The 14,972-nt window shown below is 37.6% G+C and overlaps 1 protein-coding gene and 1 long non-coding RNA gene across 12 annotated transcripts in view; one reads left to right on the top strand and one right to left on the bottom strand.

Annotated features, from left to right (window-relative positions):
* Positions 1 to 14,972, top strand: part of LOC105212642 (uncharacterized) — a 98,039-nt gene that overhangs the window by 13,259 nt on the left and 69,808 nt on the right. For all 9 annotated transcript variants that reach the window (XR_008471556.1, XR_008471553.1, XR_008471555.1 and 6 more), the window contains one exon: positions 3,954 to 4,205. This is a non-coding gene — a long non-coding RNA (uncharacterized LOC105212642). The remainder of the gene's footprint in view (positions 1 to 3,953; positions 4,206 to 14,972) is intronic.
* The window catches only part of LOC105212647 (homeobox protein vnd), a 35,646-nt gene continuing 32,248 nt past the window's right edge, over positions 11,575 to 14,972 (bottom strand). For all 3 annotated transcript variants that reach the window (XM_029040544.2, XM_054232390.1, XM_054232389.1), the window contains one exon: positions 11,575 to 13,205. In XM_029040544.2, coding sequence (XP_028896377.1) covers positions 12,298 to 13,205 — 908 coding nt within the window. In that variant the 3' untranslated portion in view covers positions 11,575 to 12,297. The remainder of the gene's footprint in view (positions 13,206 to 14,972) is intronic.

Here is a 14,972-nt window from a genome sequence, read left to right as displayed (position 1 = left end):
CTTCGGTGAACCCTGCGAAGTGATTGGTGTCGGTATTAACCGACTTCAGAATTTTGTAATGGTGTCCAAGCGCTTTGTCGAATTGTGAGGATCTTTCAATCCGTTAGGTGTATTTGGGTGCCACAAAGGACAGTCGAAGCTCTGTTTAAAGTGATATTATCGGCAGTCATAGAGATATACACCTTGGCCTAACCTAACCGAGTCTATCGAAACTTAACTTCGTTCGTTCTAATCGGTTTTATGGGTAGTCGTTCCTTTAGTCTTCTGCCTGCTAAACTTTCTATGAAATATTTAGCTTCGAATAATTTCCAATTTGTTGTTTCCACGGCATCGTTCTTCTTCTGAACTCATTTCTTACCGTATTAAGTAGGTATTCCTCTGATTTCTTCCCACTGTTGATTTTTTCTGTCGCCTGAAACCTCAGTCGGTTAGCTGTTAGCTGTGAAGTCATTAAAATCTCAACTAATTAGTTGTGCTTTCCCGCAGTTAAATTTATCATTTTAATGTACAAATTCACACGCGTCCACATGTCGGCGGTGATTTCGAAATGAGGCCACAAAGCAAAGAACCAGAACCAACTACAATTACAATTACAATACAAGCCTGCGATTGTTAAAACAATGTAATTAGCTGGCTAGTAAATGGCAGCAAAGTGGGCGAGGGGGTGTTAAAAATCACATTAAACCACTGGCGGTTGGCTGACAGGGTTGGCGCCCGCTCTTCCAAGTGAACGTACAGGGGTGCGGTCGCTCCGCAATAACCGCCAACACCCTTAATCGACGTATGTAACGGCTTTGATGGGCTTTAAAATGTTTTACAATTTCTACATAATGTCGGCAGAGCGGCAAAACAGTCATTAACCGCCGCGCCAGCTGCGGCATAGCGGCGCGTTTACCGTTTGCCGTCGGCCGATTGCTCAATTTGATTCAGCGCTTTGGCAATTTCTCATTTTCATAGTCAATTAAGTCAATCACACGCCCTTTTAGCCACCTTTTGGTTGGTGCGGTGCGGTGGGAGCGCTTGAGCACTTCCGCTGCGGCGTTGCGACTGCCGCGCGGCGTTAATTCGGCTGCCTCGACATTTATTGCTCAATTTCAGCGGTTTCCACAACAACAACAACAACAGCGCTACATGCTTACAAATGTTTATTAAAAATTCGGCGTGTTGTTGCCTTTTCGCTGCGCTGCCGACGTGTGGGCGCGCTCGCCCGATGACAACATCAAAACATTAACAACAATACACCCGTTGTATAGCACTAACCGTGATGCGCACTATTATTATTAAGTGCTACAAAAACAACAAATTTAGCTTTGTTGCGCGCACACATTGATGTGGTGTTGGCGTAAAGCGGACACGTGGCAGCTGCTTTTAAAATTGAATTTCCAAATTTCCGCTCATGTAATCCGCCAGCGTCAATTGGTTTGGTCTATGCATAAAGTGGTGTTGTTGTTGTTGTTGTTGCAGTTATTGTTATTCAGTGGTTACACCGATGATAATGATGAGTTGCAACATGCATATGCGTACATGCAACATGTTGGCGAGTTGTGAGGGGTTGTTGAAGCGACGCATTTGCATATGAAGAAGTTGAGGCGGGTGGGGAGATTTGCATATAAAGATATGAAATATTTAAATATATTATATTATTTTTTTTTAATATTTCATATTTCATTTAATAAATTTTCTTTGCTAATTTTTCCGATTAAAAAAAGTAATGAAAGCAAAATTTGGTTCAGAGGATGGTGTAATTTTTTTGAGAAAGTGGGTTTGGTCCCGCCTCTTATTCATTTTTTGTATGTATATTATAAACTACTAAAGCTATATCAATCAAATTTCATTTCCTTTAGCCACTACATAGTGCATAGAAAAAACGTTAACTTCGGCTGTACCGAAGCTAATATACCCTTCACATGTGCATTTCTTTTAGTAGGGAACCGATCTGAACAATTTTTTAGTTATTTCTATGAACAATAACTCGCACCAAATTTCGTGAAGATATGTAGTAAAATGCGGAAGTTTTCCATTCAAGCCCTTGATTCCGATCGTTCAGTTTGTATGGCAGCTATATGATATAGTGGTCCGATATCGGCAGTTCCGACAAATGAGCTGCTTCTTGAAGAGAAAATAACATCTGCAAAATTTCAAAACGTTATCTTAAAAACTGAAGGACTAGTTCGTATATATACAGACAGACAGACGGACATGGCTAAATGGACTCAGTTCACATACTGATCATTCATATATGTATATACTTTATAGGGCCTCCGACGCTTCCTTCTGGGTGTTACAAACTTCGTGACAAACTTAATATACCCTGTTCAGGCTATAAAAAGGACGATGTGCGTGGCCGCGTCCACTTATTGGTCAAAACCATATCTCAGGAACTACTCGACCATTTTTAACAAAATTTGGTTTGTAACATTTCTTAATCATCGCAATGTAATTTGAAAATGGGTGAAATCTATTCGAAACCACGCCCACTTTGCTAATAACACAATTTTGAGGTTCATCTGATTCGTTCACTTTACACTACACATATAAGTTAAGCAACAGTGAAGATATCGGAATGAAACTTTGAAAAAATTACTATATTTCTGGTGTGGTATAACCCGTATAAAAATCACCGAAAGCACACTGTAACTTTGTCAAGGCCCCAGATATCGAATATGAGGACCTCGAAGCTTGTAACTAATTTTTTATTGAAAATATCGACAAATCGCTCAGATATTCTAAAAAAATTCAAAGGAGGTGTGTTCCTTTCAACAGTGTGCGTCTGTGCTAAATATGAGAAAAATCAGGCCAATATTTCCTCTAGCTCCCATATACCTCATTTGTGGATTTTCAAAGTTCCTGTGTAGTTTATGCCGGTTTGCATGTGAGATATCTTAGCAAAATTTAGTGAACGTAAAATCTTGGATATAATGTTCCTTTGCTGGCAAAAATAATTGAAATCGTTCCAGAAATTACCCCAGCCACCATATACTATATATAATGATTTTTGTTTTCTACTGAACTTTGTTCCGAATATGTGGGTCAAATTGTGTGTTCTTTGAGGGGGTATTCTGGTCTAGGATATTGAAAAAATCCTATTTTTTTTGCATATTTTGAAAGTTTGGACTTTCCTAGAATATGACCTTGAAAGAATTTTTCAAAATGCGACTTATTTGTGGAGATACAGCCGATTTTGTGACGTGGCGTCCTAGCCGGCCGAGCGGTCTCTTAAACTTTAAACGCGTTTTTCTGGAAACTACTTTTTTTGAGGTGGTTGTCATGATATCTAAAGTTCTACTGAACCGATTCCACTGAAATTTGGTATATATCTTCTTTATACATGATCTATCGTGTCTGTCTTGGATTTTCAAAAATTTTGATTTTTTGATTTTTTGTATTTTTAAAAAATTCGAAAAGGTCGAAAAAATCGGGTCAAAAAAAATTTTTTTTTCAAGTCGACGCCATTTTTTTTTTTTTTTTGGAAATGGAAATGGTCAACCCGATAACGACATCCTTACTAATGAAGAAGAGAATGAAGTTTTAGATCTCTACAGGGGTTGAAATCACGTCAACCAGGACGCACCGCTTTTTTAAGCCCCCACTCCACCGGCCCGTATCTCAACGAATTTTGGTTTTTTTCTTGCAATTTTTGTTTATATTATTAAAATTGCAATAAAAAAACATATAAAAAATGGGTAGTAAAAATGTTTTTAATTTTTTTATCTTAGTTTAAAAAATGTCTAAAATGCATGTGTCTAGACCAGAATGCCCCTTTATAAAATTAAATAAATAAATTGAGAGTGTATAAAATGTTCGGTTACACCCGAACTTAGCTCTTCCTTACTTGTTTAATATTAATATTTTTTTACACTTATTTATTGTTATGTTAAACAAATTTTCCATTAAAATAATTATATTTTTAAAATTTATTTTTCTAATATTTTTTTATTTTATTTAAATTTCAGCAAATCATGCTTCAAAATCCAAAGAGTGTTTTCAACTTTTCAATCAAAATAATGCCATTCAACACATTTTGGCCTCAGCAGACTTCCTGTCCCCAGTGCCACTCCAGCACACACACACACACACACACATGCACATACATACGCGGCAAAGCCAGCAACCGTCGCACAATGCAAAATGGATCGAGTATGGGCAATAAAATGTCAACTGGCATTTAAAAGAGACTTAACTATTTAAATAATCAAATAGCCATGGTAGGTAAGTGATTTTCTTACCAATAAACAAGCACACATACATAGATACATATTTACATAATTAAGTCAGTGAATGACATGGACAGTGTGAGCGAAGTGAATGAGTGAGTGAGTGACTGTATGAGTAAACGATTGAGTGAGCCAACAGACATACACCTCAATGCAGTAGCCAAGCGTTTGTATGTAATTGATATATACGATATAGAGGTGTGTGTGTGTGTTTGTCAAATCCAAGAACGCAATTAATGTTGCCCTACAATCGTCTTATCAATGAGCTTTAAATCGATATGTTTACCTAGATATATACATATATATAAACATTCATATATTCATATGTATATGTGCGTATGTGTGCTTGATATGATCAGCACCTTGGTGCAGTTTGATTAATTTGTTTTCCAACATTTTATCAACAACAACTCCTGTATAAATATTATAATCTATAATCAGCCCTTCTGTCAGCATTACACTTTATATTTGTTATCAATTTGTTTGCCTATAATTTCATTGAATTTTTTTATAATCATAATTTGGTATGTATAGTATGTATGTATGCCGGCCGTTTCCCTTATGCTGCTCATGTTGTTTAAATATGTTCCACTGCCTTCCTTATCTGCCTGCGTTGCGTTCCAGTTCATCCTTAACATAAATACTTTTGTTTGATATCACTGATTTGACGATTTCACGTTTTCATTTCATTTGGATTTCGCTTTAACGCGCCTCTCAAGTGGTCTCAATGGCATTCATTTCATCTTGGTTTCTTTAAATATTTTTCTTTATTTTGTATTTGTTTATTTTGTGTGTAATATTGACACTGTTGTTTATTTACCCTACTGGGATTACGCGTAAGCTCGTATAGGCATGCTGATATTATGAAGAAAACATAAATTTTATATATTCATTTGTCTTTTTTAAATACTTTTGAAGTAAGGTTCCTGGCTGAAGCCAACGAATTACAACGTTATGTATTTCTCAGGTCTTCTACAGCTTCGAGAAGCTTTAGTTTTTACTCCACCTGACGATTACAAGTAAAAGTGCTTTTTACTCTAAGTGACGTGAAATCGTTGCTCTCTACCTTGCAAGTGTTGCTCTTTAGGGTATCTTCGGCTCGTTTTCAAAGTGTTTCTTTTATGAAGTTATTGATGCAGAAAGCTTCAACAACCTGACTTAATGTTATACTCTTCACTAAAACTTCCTCGGACTTTATAAAAATGAGGTCGTTATTATACCAAGCGCCTTCTCTTCTAATCCTAAACCAATGATTCTCACCTAAAGGACTACGATCCAGGGTTAAGCAACTGTAGGCTAGGAGATCCACTCAGTTTTAAAAATAATACTATTTGCCAAGTCCACTCGGTCTCCTTCCTTTAAGAAATGTCATAGTAGTTTGCTTATATTTTTGTATTCCTCCTCGATGGTCTAACCGATAAAACACCATAAACTCAACAGCATTTTCCAAAAATACTTCGGTAACTTTTTATGCTTCCTCAACAATAAAAATAACTGGACTTCTAGTCCTCTTACTGTGAGACAAGGTTCTATAAAGGTTTGCTGAACAAAAGACTGACATTCATTCAAACCATCATGAGTTTTCTAAGAGTTAAAGAAGTCCGGCACCGGCAACTTTTCGAAAGAACACCTTCGGGGTTGTTAAGTTTTGAGATAGCGGGTATCTAAAAAAGTTTATCTTCTCTACAATCAGCTTTGATATTTAAGGAATAATGTCAGATACCGATATTTGAAATTGTTGAAGACCTCGCCACAGCTCTCTTTTACACCAGGAAGGAATTAAAAACACTATGAGCATCATGAGAACTATTTAAGGCGAAATGTATGTAGTTTCCGTATAACTACTTAAGAAGATGGTAAAATGGACGGAACTCCATAGCTCAATATTACTGTGGGGATTATACTTGGGGGAAGAATTCTCTGTAGAGACGGTTCTTGGACTGATATTGGTAAAAGTAATGAAGAAAACATATCAATAGAGTAGAAATAGACAGAAATAGATGAAAGATCTTCGATCCAGCGACAATGCCATTATAGTTTCTTATGGATACTGAAAGGATGTTGGAATGGACCGAACTCTATAGTTTAAAATTTATGTGTGAACTATACTTCGAAGTAGAGATCTCTATGGAGTATGTTCTTGGTGCGGTTTTGGAAAAAGAAATGGAGACGAAGTTGGAGGAAAGGATCGAGTTATGGTTTTATAGCTCAAATGTTAAACGGAGAACATATTTCAAGGAAGAGTTTCACTCTAGATTCGGCTTTTCGCCAGGTTTTAGAATCAGTAATGAGAACAACATAGAAATAGAGCTGAAGTATATTAAAGATCTCCGATCTAAGGCTAAAGCGGTGATCATTTCTGCTCGTGGGTGTTCCAAATCGCTTTTATTCGCAAATTAGTGACATTTTCACACTCTTTCTTTAGTTAATATCAATGCTTTGACAATTGCTAAACCAATAACTCACGTTACAATGCGATAAATGGTACTTTACCGCTAACCTCGTACTCATAACCCACTTACATGACTGACATGAAGATGTTTAAAAAGAAATAACACAATTCTAAAAATAAAATAAAATCAACGAAACACATCAACATTCAGTCAAAACATGCCATGAAGCAACTAACATTTCACTTGATTTGTGATTAAATAAAGGAAATTGTTACTAAATAATTGTTAATAACACAAAAAAAGAATGATGATTATAAATAAACAACAAATGAGCAACATAAATACGACATACATGCTATACTACATACATATGTGCTTATCGTTTATCGTTTATTAAATCACGACTGCGACGACGAGAAGCAGATAACGTCCAACTTCAACTCACTTCGATTCACTCGCTGACAATATAATAATTTTCTGCTTTCGACGGACAAGCGATAGGTTAGTTTGACAGCGCAAAAACAATGAGTATTACGCAACAACAACAGCAACGATAAATATTTAATTTGATTTTTTTTTTGTATTTTTAAACTATAAATATACATATATACTTACATTCATAGAACTCGTCACGAGAAAAAAACCTGGAAACAATTGCAAATATTTATTTTAATTTTGTCTTGATAAATTACTGTTTTTTTTTTGTTTTTGCGATTCGTCTAACTAACTGGGCGCAAATTAAATAGCTGACGAGTGACGTTGGCGAAGTTTAAACGGACAGTTTTCTGTTGTTGTTATGCGTTGAGAAAGAGTGAGAAGCGGATTTATTTACATTAGTATACTTTATAGATATATGTTGGGTCCGTTTTCGAATCCAGAAGTCCGCTCTTCTTACGTTCGTCTACAGAACAAGTGATAATTTGATTACGAATTAAGATATCTTGATGAGGAACCTCTGGCTACTCTTGTCCTTGACATCAATATGAGCTTGATATTGTCACAATTATTATTAGATTATTCGGAAAACTAAACCTGTAGAACTCAGTCACTAACGAAGATACAAAGCGAAGATTAAAGTAAAAGGGGTAAAAAGCGTTAAAGCTCGACCATTCCCATAGCAGTTATGTGCGATACTTATTGCCTGAACAGTAGATAATTAGATAAAGTGGATGTCTTAAAACGCACTCGGGCCTTTAGGAGCTCAATTGTGAAACCACCGGCACTAGAATCCCCTCATATTATCAAGTCCATTCCGAACCATCCTCTGGTCTTGATCAATTTACTCAGTTTAACAAGTACTATAAGTGCAACCTCCGAGAGTCGTCAAGAAAATCGCGACCAATTGTTGTCATTATTTTGCTGTACAAAGCTTTGCATTCACTTAGAAGATGTTATACAGTCTGCTCCCCATTTATTTCTTGGCAGCTTTAACAGTAATCATTGTATGGTGTCCTCAGTCTACTGCCAAGCCCACTTTTTTCAATCGGAGGTTATAGGATTTAAGTTGTAAGGTGGTGCCTAGTCTGGTGGGTCATTTGTATATATAGAGATGGTACAGTAGGTCTATCAATGGATCGGTTCGGAAAAGGAACAGTCGGTATGGAACCGTTTTAGGAGAAATTTCATATCTCACGACTACTTGACCGATTTACAATATATATTTCAAGTATTAACGAATATATTGGAACAAAATTAAACGTATTTGATATGTGGTATTTCTCTTAAAAAATAGTCGATATCGGTTCATACATTTTCTAGTCCCCATATACCTACTATGGCGATCTCAAGGCCTCCGGTCGAATTTATGACGGATATATTGATAAATTTGTAATGTGCTAACAGACATTTCTTCCAGACAACAATGTGGTCTGGTACAAAAATTGATATAATCGGTTCAGAACTTCCCCTAGACCACATATAACTGTTATATTGATTTTAATTATTTTTTTTTTTACTTTCTCTAAAATTTTCTTCTCATACCTGCCATGTTCTCTGCTACTGATACGTGTTCACTTGTCGCTAGAGCTTGTCCAACAAAGTGCTTTTTTGTTTGATAAACCTAAATCGGCGCGACCAACCAGCTGAGCGTATGAGTTACTGTACCGCCTACTCGCTATGACTGATATACCGAAACATATATACATATAATAACAAAAACAACACGTTATACAGTATTTTCAACGCCAATGCAATCAGTAGCAAATAAATCATAATTATGTACGAAGAGAGTGTGTAATTGCTAGAGAGCGGACATATTACCGTTATACATATCTATACGACACTTCAGTGTACGCTTGTAATCGCTTCGGTTGTTGTTTAGCTCCCACCTACCAACCCATATATCATGGCATTTTATAGCACCTCCCTCAACCGAGCGGCGTAGGTTGGTTGAGTCCCCTCTCACACAACAGCACCCTAACCACAACTCTTCTGACTCCACAACTGTTGTGTTGTTGTGTCGATCGTTTGCTTGAAGTTTTTATTTCAGCTTCTTGAGAATCTCAAGTGCTCGAACTGGTTCCAGAACCAATACAAAGCACTGTACACTTGTCCACAAGTGTTCGACAACATATTCCGTACGCCGCCGTTGTTGTACATTTGGTTATTATTTTTGTGTTGTTGTAGTGTTTATGGCACTTGTTGTACTTGTAGTTGTCACTATGATTGTACGAACAAAGCGTTGTTGTATTGATGACTTCGAACTCGGATGACGCAGAGCCCCGGACCGGTGTTCATCACGTTGCTTTTGCCGGCGTCAATGTTGATGATGTGTAATTTAATTTGTCGTTTATTAGTTGAACACTCGTTTGTTTTATGAGACACTCGAGAGCTGTACTTGAATCAGCGAAGTGTTTTGTGGCGTCGAATTGTTTTTTCTTCTCTTTTTATTTTGTTTTGGAACATTGTCTATTTGAAGTACTACTGGCTCTGTGTCGAACACGATTTATACAATAGCATTGGAGTTCGAGTGGTTCTACTTCGTTGATTGTGGAGTAAAGCCAATTATTGGCAATTTATTTGGCTATTTAGATTAGCCGACGGTACCGTGTGAAGTGCGTTAGCGAAAGTTTACTCAAAGAGCTACCGAAAATGAACCAAAGCGGGCATGTGGACGAGTTTTTCTTTGTGATTTCACAAGTAATGAAGTCTTTTAGGGAGTGGAGTCTCTTGATCGCATTAGCTTTAATGAAGCTTTTACAGCTTTCAGTGATAAAGCTTAATTTAGAACTCGATATTCTCGAAATTGGAAACTGTCTTTTCTAAGTTCATTTCCAGGGCTACATAACTTTTTGTTAAAGCTACTTCTAGTTAGTACGGAATCTCTAAATAAAAATTGTAAATTTGTTCCCAGCGATTTCGCCTGCAATCTGCTAAGCTTTCTCAGCGATAAAAGGCCATATTGTCTGGATTTTCGATCTAGTTGAGGCTATATCGCTTCCAGCATGTTTTTTTGCTTTGAATCAATGGATATTGTTGCATTTCTTGCGGGTTTTGAGTTCTTTGACTTCTTGAATGTCTCCTTAGGCCAGGAACTCTGATTGGAAAGCCTACTTTCGATATTTCTTTTGCCTTAAAACTGTCAGTTTATTATTTAAATTTGTTACCAGAGCTTTCACCTCCAACTTTCGAAGCTTTCTCGAGTTGTTTGAGTCGTTCGGATTTTAAAAAGCAATTGATCGAAGTTAGGCAGATGTTTTCAGCAGAACCCTTCTATAATTGATACAATATGAACTAGAAAGGTCACGTAGGCACCCAGAACATTGATCCGAAAGCTTTTTATTATATCTTTGAGGTTATCTATGGCAACAACTGTATGGAAAATCAAATGACTAGCACTTCCATTGATTTATAAACGGTTCTAACTAGTTATATCCGAAAACTATCCGTTTCTAACAACATATTTCGATAACTGTTTAACTGGCAAACTCGGAGAGATTACAAATTTCTGTATAAATATAGATCTTATTGCCAGATAACTGCTGATTGCTGCTGTTTCTTCTCCATAATTAATTGAAATACAATATATGACGTGCGTATAGCAACAAAATAGTTAACGTTAGATCGTTAGGGCTTGTAGGAGTATATATGTTAAGATTAGGTACTAAAATGAAGGAAATTCGAAAGTCAAAATAGTTAGAAGAAGATTGCGTGAGATAAGATACGGGTGTGAAAAAGTAATTTGTGGGGTAAACAAAAAAGTTGTGACGCAAGCTGTGGACAACCGTTGATTAGAAGAGACTGTGGAATATTGTGAAATTGAGCGCGAGAGTGAAAAAGAAAATTAAAAAAAAAATTTAAAATTAATATTAAAATTGTCTGGTGAGTTGTTCAGTTTTGCTGCTGGTGGGCGGCTTTAAATCACCCTAAATCTCCCTTATTATTTAGAAACCGCAATAATTTCATATTCTATACCAATATTGATATTTTTATTTTTATAATTTTTAATTTTATTTTGTTTTGAATTTGCTAACATTAAAATTTACAATTTTACACAAACATAGTCTAGTTTTATATATATATATTTACTATAATAATAAGTATTTATTTTTCAGTTTTTGTTTTTCATTATGTAACTCCTAGCATACTAAATATGCTATTGTAGGTAAAATTATTTTTTTAAGAAATATAATTTTCAAAAATTTAAAATTTTCAAAATTTTTCATTACTTTTTTCACTATATCAGACACACGATTTGTACGGAAATTTAAGAATTAGCAAAAATATCGAATTTTATTAACTATTTATTCCAAATTTTTGTGATTTTTTATGTGGAATTTTCAATTCATCGTTTTTCAGTTTTGTTTTTGTCTTTTTTGTGTGAGTTTTAACTTAATTTTATATATTTTTTTATTATAAACTATGTTTAAGGTATACTTTTGGCTTAAAATATTTGTTTATAGTTTGCCTTTGTTGTTTTTGCTAAGTGTGAAGTGAAGAAAGTTACTTCAAAAGTGTGAATTTGAATGTGAAACAATTTTAGAAGCGCGTAAATGCGGAAATTTTGTGGTTTCTATAAAAAGTTTATTTAATTTTTGCTATAATATAACACTATTCCAATACAGTTATTTACAATAAATTTTTAACAGGAAAACATTTTTATTGTTATATACAATTTGTCAAATTTATTTACATTTTTTCAAAATGGCGCGTCTCTTCACTTTTTACGAAATTTAAGTTTTCTATTAATTTTATTGCACCACAGAGACTGCCGATACGACACTGTAATTTTTGTGTGTACGTTTCTGGCCATTTCAAATTATTGTCCAATATTCGAGTAGCGCCGCTAAAAAATTAACTGCTGTCTCAAAAATTTATGGTTTGCGGCCAATATTACTTTACGCGACAGCTTTCACCGATTTGAGCTTTCACAAAATGAAGCTTTCGCCGATTTGAGCTTTCGTAACATGAAGCTTTCACCGATTTGAGCTTTCATAACATTTGAGCTTTCACAAAATGAAGCTTTCACAAAATGAAACACTCGCAAATTGAAGTTTTTATAAGTTTGTCCTTTCACAAATTCCAGCTCGATAAAGCTTTCATATTATATCCGCTGAAGCTTTCACAAAATTATCACCCAAAACGCTTTTGTTATTGCTGCTATTACATACAAGTACTGTTGTCTTAGTTCACACTGCACTAGCGCCACCAGTTCCACGTCGCCACATCCGATCCACTAGATCTCAACAATATTAGGGCCACCATGGTCGCTGGTGGGAGTGCGCATGAGCTGCGTGAAGACCTGCTGCCGCTACCGCGGCCGCATGTTGATACGCGGCAGCGCCATTCGCATGTAACACCAAATTGTGCGCTGCTGCGGCATTCTGCATTTGCTGCGTCATACAATCCTGCGGCAGTTTGGTGCCATCCGCCAAGCATGGTTTGCCATTTCGCACTAAAACGGGTACGGCTACGCGTCGTGGTGAGGGTAGCGCGGCTGCATGATGCGGATGCATGGCGGGATGATGCTCATAGACGCCTTTCTCGTTTTGTGCGCGCTTCGTCTTGTAGCGATGATTTTGGAACCAGATTTTTACTTGCGTTGGCGTTAAACGTATCAAGCTGGCGAGGTGCTCACGCTCCGGCGCCGATAGGTAACGCTGTTGCCGGAAACGTCGTTCCAATTCATAGGTTTGTGCTTTGGTGAAGAGCACGCGTCGTTTGCGTTTCTTATTCGGCATGCCGTCGGCGCCGTTGCCTGAGCCATTACCGCCGTTCTCGTCGTCATTCTCATCATCCATGATGTCCTCTTCGATGCCGTCCTCAATGAGGCTGTCGTCGTGCGGGTTGGAGGAAGAGCCACCGGCGCTGGTATTGTCCGCGCCTGCGCCGCCACCGCCTCCACCACTCCCCGGCATACTTTTGTTCAGCTGCTGATGATGTGCGTGGAGCTGTTGGTGCGCCGCGGAGCCAGGATGTGTTTGCATATGCAACGAATTCGCATCGCCGACGGAGAGCGCATCGCTTTCGGCGGAACGACTGTAGGTTTTGTAATCGCCAGAGAGCGCAGGCGAGGTCTGACAATTTGAGCCAATGTAGGTGTAGGAGACTTCCGAGGTGTGTGGTGAGGTGCTGTCAGGACTGGCGGGCTGTTGCATGCCTAAAGAGAGAAAAAAGCGGAAAATTCATGATTAGTTGTTGCGAAATATATGTAGAAAGGGAGGTTTTGTTATAAATAAGAGGAGATTTCAGAGCTTTGCAGCGGAGTTGCTAGTGACGATCAAAGGGACTGCAGTACCTTTTTCAATTCAGTAGCATGAGCCTTTATCAACTCAAAATTGTTTCTAAAGTGGCCTATCTTCATTGTCTCCTATTGTTTTCTGTTATATGGTTGTTTCGAGGCGTCCTTAAAATCTTTTGTTTCCCGCGAGTCTCTAATGCTCATCAACTATTAAAAAGCCAATTTGTCTTTCTTTCCGTTCAATTGCAAACTTCCTTTTGTTATTGTTTTCACTTTGCTCCGCTTGCAATTCAAGTCTCCTATTCCCCATAAGACACATCTCTCTCTCATATCCTGGGCGGCAACACTACAAAATACCTTAATTTATTAGCCTCTAAACAAGGCACAATGGGAGGGCAAATCGTCATTTTGGGCGGAAATAAATTGCAGTCCAACAAATATTGACAATCACCGATCTCCATGCCCCAGTGCTCACAAAGCCTGCGCGGACGAATTGCGAGACAATGACGCAATGACATAACAATGCGGACAGCGGCAGAGACCGGAAGGATGGCACATGGATTAGATCACACCTTCATTTGAGGTTTTCACTTTTCACGCACAAAACCCAATTGAAGTCGCACAATGGGCGGACAAGCGACGCTTAATAGTATTTACTTTTTATACAGCAATTCAACTATTAGAAGCCAGTTTCTAGGGGGAAACTCGGGAGCAGCTAATCAATGGCAGCGGGGTGCCGCCTTAAAAAGTCACTGCCACTGCAGCCGTCGGCCATTTCATATGCGTACGAAGGCAGACGAAGGTGACATAAGAGGAATGCAACAACAATGCAATGCAATAGGAAGGTCAGTGGAAAGATAACTGACAAATAGAGGAAGCGCACTGGAAGTAGGAAGTGAATGAACGAGCTGCTTGCCTCGAGAGGAAGTTCAGTCAATGCATTGTGAGTCCGCCGCTTAGGAGAATTTGTGATGCCGCACGCTGAGTTATTGAAAACAACAAATAAAAGAACGTAAAATCACAGCAACCATTGAAGAAATCACTCTAACTGTAGGCTGCGGTGTGACAAGGAGGCGCATTCGTGTGGAATGTGAGTGAGCGAGTGCGAGCGCTTCCATCGACTACACTATGTATGTGGTTAGTTCGCTTAGGCTGTAGTTGACGCCTTTTACTAGTTCTTGTTGTAGCCGCTTTGTGACGTTGCGGAAAATTATGAATGAATGAATGCGTGAGCTCAGGTAGAACTCCGAAGTGAGTCCGTGTTTATTTCATTGCCATAATAAGATTGATGGGATTGTGAAAACTACAGGAGGTTGGGGTATTTAATTGATGCTATTAGTTTATGAATAGCGCTAGCGAGACAAAGGCAGGACGAATGAGAGAAAATGCTAATGATAGAATGCATATTAATAGATTTCAAATTGAGTTCGGGAAGATCGGTTTTGATACTTTCATTCACCGTTAATTTAAAATTTTGCTATACTAACTGTTGTACGAGCTCGGCTTCTAGTACTTGGAAGAACGTAGTGGACGCCTAATATCAGATTATAGACTTCATGGAGCAGAGCTCCAAAAAAGCTTTGACTTCCGGCTATTAAGTGGCGAACTAGACAACTATCTTAACTCAGCTCAGGCGGAAGTTCTTCGCAAGTAGTCTATTACCGCTAAACTTTTTTCTAAAGCTTC

Source organism: Zeugodacus cucurbitae, chromosome 5 (genome assembly GCF_028554725.1).
Source record: "Zeugodacus cucurbitae isolate PBARC_wt_2022May chromosome 5, idZeuCucr1.2, whole genome shotgun sequence".
NCBI classification, from domain to species: Eukaryota; Metazoa; Arthropoda; class Insecta; order Diptera; family Tephritidae; genus Zeugodacus; species Zeugodacus cucurbitae.
Note: the sequence above shows the minus strand (reverse complement) of the source record. Positions and strands in the feature narration are given on the sequence as shown.